Below are 11,755 nucleotides of genomic sequence, written 5' to 3'. Positions count from 1 at the left end.
TGACCCTAATATGAATATCAACAAATAAGAAATTTCCAAATCAGTTGAAATTATGAATAAAAGTGCATTTGATCAGATGTACTTTGTTAATAATGTGACATTAGATACTCGTATAACTGATTAGGTAGCTGAAGCTTTAAAGTCAATTATCTCAGATCAACGTTTTGTCACTTAAGTTTACACTTTAAATGATTATTAATCTGCTCCTTCATAAACGGCACTAATTTAATTATTTTACTCATACCCGCCTCCCAAATTGAATAAGCATGTTTGTCTGTATACAAACTCAATTCTTTCAAGAAAGTCATACAAATACAGCATTGAATTGAATCACCGATAGTATATGGTATATATTTGCCTTCCATGAAAGAATTGAGTTTGTACACTGACAAAAATTTAACAAAAATATAGTGAGGGCGCAAACAAATAATTCATAGTTATATAACTTGAATGCATAATTTTCAAAATTTGTTTTTTCCTAAAATAATTAAATTAGCGCCAACTATGAAAGAACAGATTATGAATTATAAACCGACGATATCATGGTTGCACCCCGCTCCAGAGTGCTAAATGTAGGAAATATAAACTATAGAATATAGAAAACAGATTTTTTATATGTAGGGAAACGCCAATTGAAATGCTTTAGCTGTATTTAGTTTTCAGATCTGAAAAAATAGAAATAACTTCCTAACATTCCTCTTTACTGTCTTCACCCTTCATATTTTCGTCAGCCTTGCAGAGTTCTACTGATTCTTTGGCAGATGGGAGACATTGTGGTAATCAATTAAAGTAAGTATATTAAAAGACAAAAATTTTATGTTCATTGAGCGACAAAAGTCCAGTGATTCTTTGGAAGATGGGAGACATTGTGGTAATCAATTAAAATAAGCATATTAAATTAAAAAATATTTATGTTTATTGAGTGACAAAAAATGCGCGATCGGTATGTAGGTAGAAATAAAGGAGGGGCGTCGCTATTCGTAGATGCGATTTTCATTAGTGAGGGTAAACGATGTAGGCCCCATCCGCTATTCATATACATTTGTGCGTACGGTTTCATACTGATAATGGATAGAAGCTCATCGTCCTTGTTACTATCATCTATTTATGGGACGGATATAATTGGATCGAATATATGTCCCATCAGCCAATGATCTGTGGATAAGCAAGTCACTAGATTAAATATATGTTCTTCTTCTGTAGAATTCAGGCAGGTGTGATATCTTCCTTCTCGCAGAAGAACATGGCCTTCAGATCGCAGTTCACATCGTCCAGTCTACCGTTCCACAAAATGCTTCCGCAGTGGTCCTTGCCCAAACCGTCCGGTTGATTGGCTCCCCACTCGTTCCAACCGGCATTTTGACCTGAAAGAAGTAAAAAACCCAAATAATTTTTTTAGTATTGACTTTTTGACGATCATTCTACATAAGATTTTATAGTTTTTTCGCATGAACAACTGAACCTTCATTTTTAGATTTATTCTATTGTGTATTGTTAAATCATTTCGCTTGCATTGTGATGTAAACAAAAAAATCCTCTAGCCCGTAGCGTAAAAAACTAATATGAACTGGAATGACAACAGGGCAGGTTAAAAAAAATAAAGAATGTTAAACACCACTCAAACAATGGACACAATTTTAACAATAACTAAAAATCACACACTAAAATATTACTATTTTTCGGAAACAGTAAAAACCTTACGTTAGAGAGCCCTGGCGGATGAAATTAGAACTTTTTTACGGTCTGGAATTTTTAAAGCTCGCAACGTCATTGGATCAACCACAATAGAGATTAAAATGTTCATTTTACTATAAAAAATATTGAAAGTCTATTATTAAAATATTTTTTGTTGTGTTTTAGATCATAAATGGACAAATATATTTTGTTTTATTATCTTATTAAGTGTGTTATCTTACTAAGGACCCAAATTAAATTAACAATCAAATTTCGGAGCTTCTATTTTTGATAGTGGTATTGAATTCATTTTTTTTATTTTTTATTATTGATACATTATTTTACAGTATTTCATATTTTAATTCAGTAATGTTGGCCTCACTGGGTTGTTTACCCGTGCTGAGGCTTTTTTTTTTTTTTTTTGATTTTAAAATTTTAAAATTCATTTTCTTCATTGTTCGTTTTAAAATCCCTGCGGAGTGGCTGGCTACATTTGCAGCCCAGCGAAATTATGACTACCTTGAGGTGCACTGCGGTGTTACGTTAAGAGGAAGCTAAAAGCCAAAAATGTGTATATTCTTGGTACACCTTATATTGTAGGTAATAGGCATTAAAATCGCTTGACTAACGGAGTCAAGAAACGTTCGATTTCAAGCACAAAACTGTTTTTTATTTATTTTGTAAATAGTTTTATAAGAAAGCAAAAAAGTAAAGTGAAATTGTCACAGATAATCTTAGCTATAATACTGTATTTTTTAAAAGTTGATTCCTTTAGGCCTTCGCAAATTTCTATTGAAAAAACATTTTATTTAGTAGTTTACATTTATATTTTTAACTGAGTAATTTATTATTTTATTTGTATTCTACTCAAGGGAAGCGATAGGAAAACCTTTAATTTATCTAAAGCATATTTTTGGCATTCATAATGTACACCAATTCGTTATAAAGATTAATCAAAATAGTGATTTGGCATTAAGCTTCGCCTTAAGTTTTATGTTTTGTTCATTGTTCATTGTAAAACTGACGAAACACCCAATCAAAATTGCGTACAATCATGGATTATTACACTCCGTCAATAAATGACACTCTGTCAGTTGTCATCAAACAATTAAAAGACTGATTAAAAAATTATTGATTACGATCAGACAATGTTTGGATATCTCTTCGGCTCTTCTCTTGAGCGATTACTCACCTCTGTGGGTTTCGTGGAAACCTTCGACGACCAAATCGCTCAAGTCCACCAGGACATTGGGTGACTGAGTACGATTAATAAATACGATCAGACAATGTTTGGATATCTCTTCGGCTCTTCTCTTGAGCGATTACTCACCTCTGTGGGTTTCGTGGAAACCTTCGACGACCAAATCGCTCAAGTCCACCAGGACATTGGGTGACTGAGTACGATTAATAAATACGATCAGACAATGTTTGGATATCTCTTCGGCTCTTCTCTTGAGCGATTACTCACCTCTGTGGGTTTCGTGGAAACCTTCGACGACCAAATCGCTCAAGTCCACCAGGACATTGGGTGACTGAGTACGATTAATAAATTTCATCTTCTCTTGTTTTTTAAGGAGTTTTTCTAAATAGGCTGATTCGGTGTCAGAGTCGACGATGGCCAATATCGCTAATTCTTGTTTGCATATTTTGAAAGCGTCTGACCAATTTTGAGGCGTTTTGTGTAGCTTGTAGCAGTGTTTTGTAGCGGAACTGTATTCGTACTCTGAAATAAAAAAATTAAATGAAAATAACCAACATTCATGAACAACGTTATCTTTAACTTTTTTTAAGGCTATACCCATCAATATAATACATCATTGGAGAAGATGATAATACTAATAAATCTTTACGAAACCTGTAACGGAACAAGCCACATAAATTAAAAAAATAACGGTCACAAATAGGAATCGACCCCAGGATCGCTTGTCTTACAGGGACAGCCTCTTAATCGCTCGTCCATTGGGACCAAGTTATTCAAAAAATTAATAGGTATCCCATATAAATAAAAATCAGATGCCTAGTTGTGACCGTTATCTTTAATTTTATTTTCTGCGTCTTATTCTGTTTCATGTTTTGTATAGATTTATTAAAATAAGTAATTAATTAAGTTATGTTAAGTAATTTTGCAATTTTTTAAGAAAGTAAATAATACATTAGAAATAATATTTCCGATATTTACATTTTTATTTGTCTTACTCTGTTTCACGTTTCGTTTAGATATATTAGGTTGGGTTGTTTCACAGAATTAGAACAATTCATCAAATTTCAACGTTCATTTTCGGGTTCTGTGAAAGTCCTATTCAAGTTCTGTTATTATATCATTATAGGATAGATGCTTGGCAGTATAATAACAAAGCTGGAAAAAATCTTTCACAGAACTTGAAAATTAACTTTGAAATTTGAAGAATTGTTAAAATTTTCTTCTTCGATGTTTAAATATTTCCGATTTTATGTCCAGGTTAAATCTTCCCATAGGAAAAACTAAACCCTTCCACACACTTTTCCACAAATGCTCATCTAGTCAATCCACATTATGCAATTGCATTATATAAGCAAAATAAATTCAAAACAATACAAAAACAACACGTAATATATATATTTTAATATTCCAATAAAACGAATATTGTTTCGTATCTCAGAATTTCATCAAAAATAACCGTTTTTTTTCTAAAAGCATTTGACAAAATACAGACATAAAATTGAAAAAAATGATATAATTTCAGGTATGGAAATTCATATAGGTATATGTAAAACCAAACAATTAGTGGAAAATCGAAATGATCGACTCCAAGTTTGAAAAATATTTTCACAATTTCTACTTCGGAAGAGGTTTCACATTTTTTTCTGATGTTATAAAGTAAAATGTACTGTTCTACCAAAATAATAAAGAAGAAAGTTAAACCTCAGTTAAGTATGAAAATAATTCATTATAAATTACCACCATAAGAGACCATAGATTAGAGCTAAATGTTTAAGAAAATTAAGCAAGAAATTTCATTTACCTTTATCATAAGTTTGACATTGTGGATCTATAATTATCCCGTTATTTCGTTTTGAGCATATAAACTTGGTTTTCTTATTGCAATCTATGTCTCGGTAGAATCCATCCTTGCTCATTACAGCGCAAGAATTATCGTAGGGATTTGGTTCACCATCCTTCCAGTTAATGTAGAGGGAGTTGGATACAGAACCTAGAATGAAAATTAAATAATATATTACATAGCATGAATAAACTGCATAAATTCGATACACGTAGATCACCATATGAGTGGTTAAAAAGTTATTTGATCAACAAGAAGCTGCAAAATTATGGCATGTCATCATTCATTGCTAAGAGTGGTGAAAAAGCCTTTAAGAGGAGTGAATACGTATAAATAAATATCAACACCCCTTAATAGTTATAGCCAGACGGATGCCAAGAATTATTGTTTTTACAGTTACTTCCTGCGTAACAGATCATTGTGGAATGACTTCGGTTGACGGTTTTCTCCCTTTGAAATCGATTTATACAATTACAATACGAATTCCAAATTAAAACCTATGAAAGCTTCGATCTTAAGGATTTCGTTCATCACTTAGGTAGGTACTTTTATATACAGGTTTTCCAATAAGAGGTGTTATTTTGAATAGCCCGCTATTTCGGTAGATGTTACTTTTGAAGCTGTCATTTTTTGACACTTGACTAGTAAAAACTACGCCATTAATAAAAATGGAACGATACACGCTTCAACAACGCATTGAAATTATTAAAATTCACTTGAGTGAATCAAATGCAATTCATCTTGAGCGATGAGGCTCATTTCCACCTCTGTGGCTTCGTCAACAAGCAAAATTGTCGCATCTGGGGCTCGGAAAACCCAAGAGTTATTGTTGAATTTGTTAATTATAATACCCTTAGTTAGGTACTTTGATTTATTTTGTTTTTTTTTTTATAATACCCTTAGGTATGTACTTTTATATAATTTCTTAATTATAATACCCTTAAGTAGGTACTTTTATTTATTTTATTAATTATAATACCCTTAGGTAGGTACTTTTATATATTTTGTTAATTATAATACCCTTAGGTGGGTACTTTTATTCATTTTGTTTTTTATAATACCCTTAGGTATGTACTTTTATATATTTTGTTAATTATAATACCCTTAGGTAGGTACTTTTATATATTTTTTTTATTATAATACCCCCAGGTAGGTTTTTTTATATATTTTGTAAAATATAATACACTTAGGTGGATACTTTATTATATTTCGTTTAATATTATTCACTTCGGTAGGTTTTTATACATTTTATAAATATAAGCATTAATATTTCAACTAAAATTATATTTAAAAAAATTAAATACTAAAACAAGCTATAAAAAGCTAGTTTTGCACGATAAGGAAAATTTTATGAATTCATTAATATGAGCTATTTTTAAAGTGGGTTCTTTTTATAGAACAAGCTAATCTGTGCTTAATATATTTAAAAATATCAATTTAAGAACAACCGATAACTTCTTGCGACGGTATTAGACTTGTTTTATCTCGATTTAAATCAGCTCAGGAAGCATCAAATAATAAATATAAAATAATCAGGTTTTACGGAATTTACTATTTAACCATGAGTTATTTTTGGCAACCAATTTATAAAATTTTTTAGCCACCGAAAGAAAAAATTTTGGCCGTTTTGGTAATATAGTTATTGTTTTAACGTTGAACGGCTCAGAGGTTATAAGACTAAAATAAATTGAATGGTGAAGATCTACGTTGTTAATCTTTCTTTCGTGTTAAAAAAAAATGAATGCCAAAAATAAATAAATAAAAAAAACATAATGATGTGAAAAAAAAACTTTAAAAAATTGTAAATTTTTCAAAAAATAGTTGCCTTACGTCGTAGAATTCATACCATTAACAGTGTAGAATTCTCCAGCAGCAAATAAATCAGTCAGCCAAATCCATACTTCTTCAGTTTCCTGACTGAAGAGACCCTTCATCAGCACAGCTTCCTCCATGGTCCACGGCAGCGCCAGTTCGGCATTCTCCTGGGTACACGTTTCCTTAGCGTCATACCAGCTAACTTTTACTCGGTGTTCCTTATAGAAAGTATTTAAATTTGCATCATATTTGTAATCTTTCCTGAAAAATGCTGAAAAATTTCACAATAATTAATATTTGGTTCAATAATAGTTTTTTATGTGATTAATTCCAACTGCTCCCAATTCTACAGAGCCCTTCACTGGTGATTTGGACTATTTACACACCATACCCCAATTGGGGATGCCATAATCTTACAGGCTCCAGACGGTTGGGAGCAGTTGGGACTTTTGTGCGGTTTCACATAAAAGTACCTACGGAGTACGGCTATTTTAATAAATTTAAAATTAAAGTTGATCATGTTTGCACATTATTATTATAGTTTCAAGTAGGTTATAGTCTCAGTGTTTTTTCTAGGTTAATTGTTGTGCCTCCCCACTTTTCAACCCAACAAACCGCCACTGGTTTTGAAATATAAAAATGATGTATTTATAAATATTTTAATTTAATTAATAATTATAATACATGTGTATCATGATTCAACCGACTTTTAAAATACAATACCTATTATTTCTTGAACACACTCATACCATACACACCTCCCAAGAAATTAAAACAAAAAAGGTAATCGCAATTCATCGGACTAAATTTGATTAGTTGTTAAAAATGAAAAGGCACCTAAAAAGTGCAACGACTACCGTTGGTCGACTGATGACGAAGCGTTGACGAGCTGCTCGGCGCGTGGCACTACAGCTCTTCATTCATTCACCTACACATTACCGCAAGCGACTGAAATACGCGTCGCACTATTTCTAGCCTTATCGATAATTCGTTTTCCTTAAATATTTACCAATTAGATTTACCAATTTATCGTGAATTCTTGAACACTTTGGCGATACCAGTTCAAGGTTAAATTATGACGTAGGTAGCAAATATTCAAAAGCTGATTTTTAAGCATAATTATCCAAATTTTACGAGTCAATTTATGGTGATATTAAAAATAATGTCACTCCGTTTAGTATTTCTGAAATGGGTAATCATGATAAAATTTTGTTACTCACCACATATTTAAAGCCTTAGAAAGAGCAATAAATTAATACCGACCTGGCAACATAATGACATCTTTAACTTTCATATACCTACCTCAATTTATAATAATGCTTGTATTATGTAAAAACAAATATAAATGTAAATTTTAATGGAAAATAAATAAATAAAATATTTCTAGGAATAATATAACACACCAAAAGTTTGATCTTCGTCATAGAATTGGGAGTTAGTTATAATATAATATGAATTAAATCTACAACAACTTTACTTATGAACGTGGTGTAAATATTACGTGGCGCAGGTCAGACCAGTGAAATTCTTAACTTATTACCATGGGGTTTGTTTGGTTAAAACGGTGTTAAACATCGTCATAATAATCTAATCAGTAAAACGGTATGTGTTTACAGCACTATGACCCGGTATATCAGTCGATCCGATCGACACGCTCGCGGAAATTTTGTCCTGTTATACGGACCCTAAGACAACATTTGGTCATTTCTAGAAGATGAAAACAATATTGTGAATCAAGTCCAACAATTTTATTCAATCCTAAACACTTCAAAAGAACGTCATGTTCCAAAAGTTAATTTTATTGCATCCCTTTACCCTACATGGTTTTCAAAAGAATTAAAAGAATTGATTTATACTAAAAAACAAACTCACCGAATATACAAGCAATCTAGAAACGTCGATGATTATATAATGTTTACTAACATAAGAAAGCAGTGCAAAGAATTGTCTAAAAAATGTTATAATGATTATATTAGTTTAATAGAAATGGAGGTTCATGATAATGTTAAAAAATTGTGGAACTTTTCTAATGCTCAGCGTAAAAATGATGGTAGTTTACCAAATATTATGTATCTGAATAACAATTGTGCGGATAATACCGAAGGCATTGTCAATCTTTTTGCAGATTTATTCAAAAGTGTTTATGATGATAATATTACCGATAATGAAATCCCAAATGATATATCACTTGAAGAATCACTTAACCTAAACCATTGTTTTATTGAAATAAACGCTATAGAAAAGGCTATAAAAGCATTAGATACTAATAAATCCGCTGGACCGGATGGTTTCCCTCCAATATATTTAAAATCTTGTGTTCGCAGTTTGACTTATCCATTATTTTTACTATTTAATAAGTCTTTGTCGTCAGGGTGTTTTCCAAAACGGTGGAAAAAAAGCTATCTTACGCCTATTCATAAAAAGGGAGATAAAAGCGATGTATCGAACTACAGACCAATATGTATATTGTCCGCTATTCCCAAACTATTTGAATCGTTAGTCCTAGATGTAATATGTAAACAAATTAATAATATTATTGTACCCAACCAGCATGGCTTTATCACAGGTAAATCCACCCTAAGTAACTTGATCATATACGAAAATTACATAACTGATTCTCTTGCCTTGAAGCATCAAGTGGATTCAATATATACTGATTTTTCCAAAGCATTTGACAAAGTTAGGCGACATATCCTTGTACAAAAATTAAGTATGTTGGGTATCAAGGGTAATCTGTTAAGTTGGATTGAAAGTTATCTTAGTAAAAGAGAGCTATGTGTCAAAATAAAATCTGTGGAATCTTACATTTTCGAAGCCACAAGTGGGGTCCCTCAGGGGTCTCACCTGGGACCAATTCTTTTTTTGTTATTTATTAATGATATTGTTAGCATATTTAAAGATGTAGAAGTTCTTCTTTTCGCAGATGATTTGAAAATATATAAAACAATACGCAGTTTAGACGATTGTTATACTTTGCAACTTAATTTAAATAAACTATATCGTTGGTGCATCATCAACTCTCTGTTTCTTAATATTAAAAAATGTCAGGTCATTCGTTTTTGTAAAATACGAAATCATACAATTTATGAATATTCGCTTAATAATGTAAAATTGACAGCTGTCACTCAAATCAGGGACTTGGGTGTTATATTTGATGAACAGTTAACATTCAATCCGCATATAAATGAAATCACAAATAAAGCCCTAAAAATGCTTGGGTTTATATGTAGAACCGCATGTGACTTCAAGTCACTAGAATGTTTGAACACACTGTACACATCTTTAGTAAGAAGTCAAGTAGAGTATAATTCGCCTATTTGGTCCCCGTTTTATAAAGTACATTCCAACAATATTGAAAGGGTACAACACAAATTTTTAAGATTTATTAACTTTAAACTAAATATTCCAATCCAAAATATAAATTATATCCAACTCATGCATCAACTAAATTTGATTACGCTATCAGATAGGCGAACTATCTCCGACCTTGTTCTACTAAATAAAATTATTAATTATAGAATCGACAGCCCTGAAATTCTTGCCACAATAAAATTATTTGTACCTTCCAAAAATACGAGACAAAATTCCACCTTTTTCTGTAACAATTTCAAATCTAATTATCATGCGCACATATCGTTAAATCGAATACAAAATTTTGGTAATAAATTTGGTAATGTTGTTGATATATTTAGAGATTCCGTAGCAGTGCTCAAACGAAATCTACATAAACACTTTGCTGAAATGTATGACTTCTCCACTCCATAGTAAAAAACCCATTTTTTAGCTTCTGTTTTTTCACTCTTTTCTTTTATGACTTCTTTTATGACTTTTTAACTTTAATATATATGTTTTAACTTTACAAATTAATATTGTAATTTAAATAACAATTCGAATATGATTTTAAGTCCCTATAAATGCTGATTAATTTCAATCCATTTATTTTTCTAAGTAAGTAAAAAAAGAAAAAAAAAACTGTTCTCCATAATGGTATTCTGTATTATTTGTAAAACATTTATGTACTACAGATATAATAACTATTTTATTTATATATGTACGTAAACTTTTCAATGTCACATAGTTAATGTAATAACACTAATAACAATGTATGTAAAAGCCCAATGGGCGTTTAAATAAATAAATAAATAAATAAACATAGATATACTACTCACGTAGACAGTAGCTTGGTTTTACAAAGAAAAAAGAAACACGTTCCTCTATTAAAACGACCTACATAAGGACTATGCTCCGAGCGGCGAATGCTCCACATTCCAAGCAAGCCGAGCTTAAAATCAACTGATGTATCGGACCTATTCAAAACACAAAATTAACAAACATTTTATTATTATTCTAATTCAATATCCCGATTTGTAATGTCAGTTAGAATAAGATTATGATATTACAATATAGACGATGATTATCTTACAAAGTTGTGTGAATATGAAAGAAAGTACCGTGTAACAAGATAGAGTTGTGCGGCGGTACCTATATCTTTTCTTCCTACCCCTCTGGAGAAATTGATTCACGAACATAATTTACGCAATAAGTTTTTAAACTTTTTTTGTATTCAGATTTAAAAAACACACACACACACACGCAAACATTTATTAGAAAAATCAAGTATGGAATATTATTTAGCACAAACACCATACATTATTGTAAAATTGCGATCATGCATGTTACTAGCACAACTCACAGTTATACAGATCGTATACAAGTATACCATTTAAAATCAAGGACTTGAGCGAGGTTTTATATGAGGAAAACCATAAAAATCGTCGAAAAATGCTGTTTAAATATGTATAAATATGGTTAGATACCTAATTGTGCAGACACCGCGGCGGTACATATAAATAACACATTGATACTCAATTTCGGCAACATTTTTTAAATGATATTTCAAAAACGTGTTTATCGAGAAGAGGCTGTACTATTACTGACTTGAAGCTGCAAGTGTATGGAAAACACTCAGCCCAGGAAATGAAACTGGTTTTTATCATTCTTATTTCTGATCTTGGATTTTCCTTGTAATCTTTGAATCGGCACAACGTTCATTTTTTAAACTTTATTTTTTAAAATTTGAATTCAATGCGGTAAATATTGAATTTTTAATTATTTTTTTCGGGTTATGTGTTGATTTTTTTGGTGATGATTTTATACGGAATATAAAGCAATATTGGGGTGTTGATGAATATATACAGAATTAGAGGGTATCTAAAGCAATATTG

The 11,755-nt window shown here is 31.1% G+C and overlaps 1 protein-coding gene across 1 annotated transcript; it reads right to left on the bottom strand.

Annotated features, from left to right (window-relative positions):
• Window positions 1-893: 893 nt before the first annotated feature.
• Window positions 894-11,455, bottom strand: LOC149421633 (C-type mannose receptor 2-like). The gene is made up of 5 exons (XM_089634956.1): window positions 11,348-11,455; window positions 6,562-6,801; window positions 4,677-4,865; window positions 3,143-3,397; window positions 894-1,364 (listed from the first exon to the last, which is right to left on the bottom strand). The coding sequence occupies exons 1-5, from the start codon at window positions 11,409-11,411 to the stop codon at window positions 1,207-1,209; spliced, it is 906 nt and encodes a 301-aa protein (XP_089491082.1). The 5' UTR covers window positions 11,412-11,455; the 3' UTR covers window positions 894-1,206.
• Window positions 11,456-11,755: the final 300 nt, after the last annotated feature.

The sequence above is a fragment of the Hesperophylax consimilis genome, chromosome 8 (assembly GCF_061612785.1).
Source record: "Hesperophylax consimilis isolate HC1 chromosome 8, BYU_Hcon_1.0, whole genome shotgun sequence".
Classification (NCBI taxonomy): domain Eukaryota; kingdom Metazoa; phylum Arthropoda; class Insecta; order Trichoptera; family Limnephilidae; genus Hesperophylax; species Hesperophylax consimilis.
Note: the sequence above shows the minus strand (reverse complement) of the source record. Positions and strands in the feature narration are given on the sequence as shown.

Bases quoted from the DNA above. Each gene is read 5' to 3' on its own strand.
- LOC149421633 (XM_089634956.1), bottom strand. From the start codon at position 11,411: ATGTTGCCGAAATTGAGTATCAATGTGTTATTTATATGTACCGCCGCG. The intron at 3,398-4,676 runs GTAAATGAAATT...TTTTTATTTCAG, and splicing joins ATGTCAAACTTATGATAAAG to AGTACGAATACAGTTCCGCT. The intron at 1,365-3,142 runs GTGAGTAATCGC...TACTTCTTTCAG, and splicing joins TTTCCACGAAACCCACAGAG to GTCAAAATGCCGGTTGGAAC.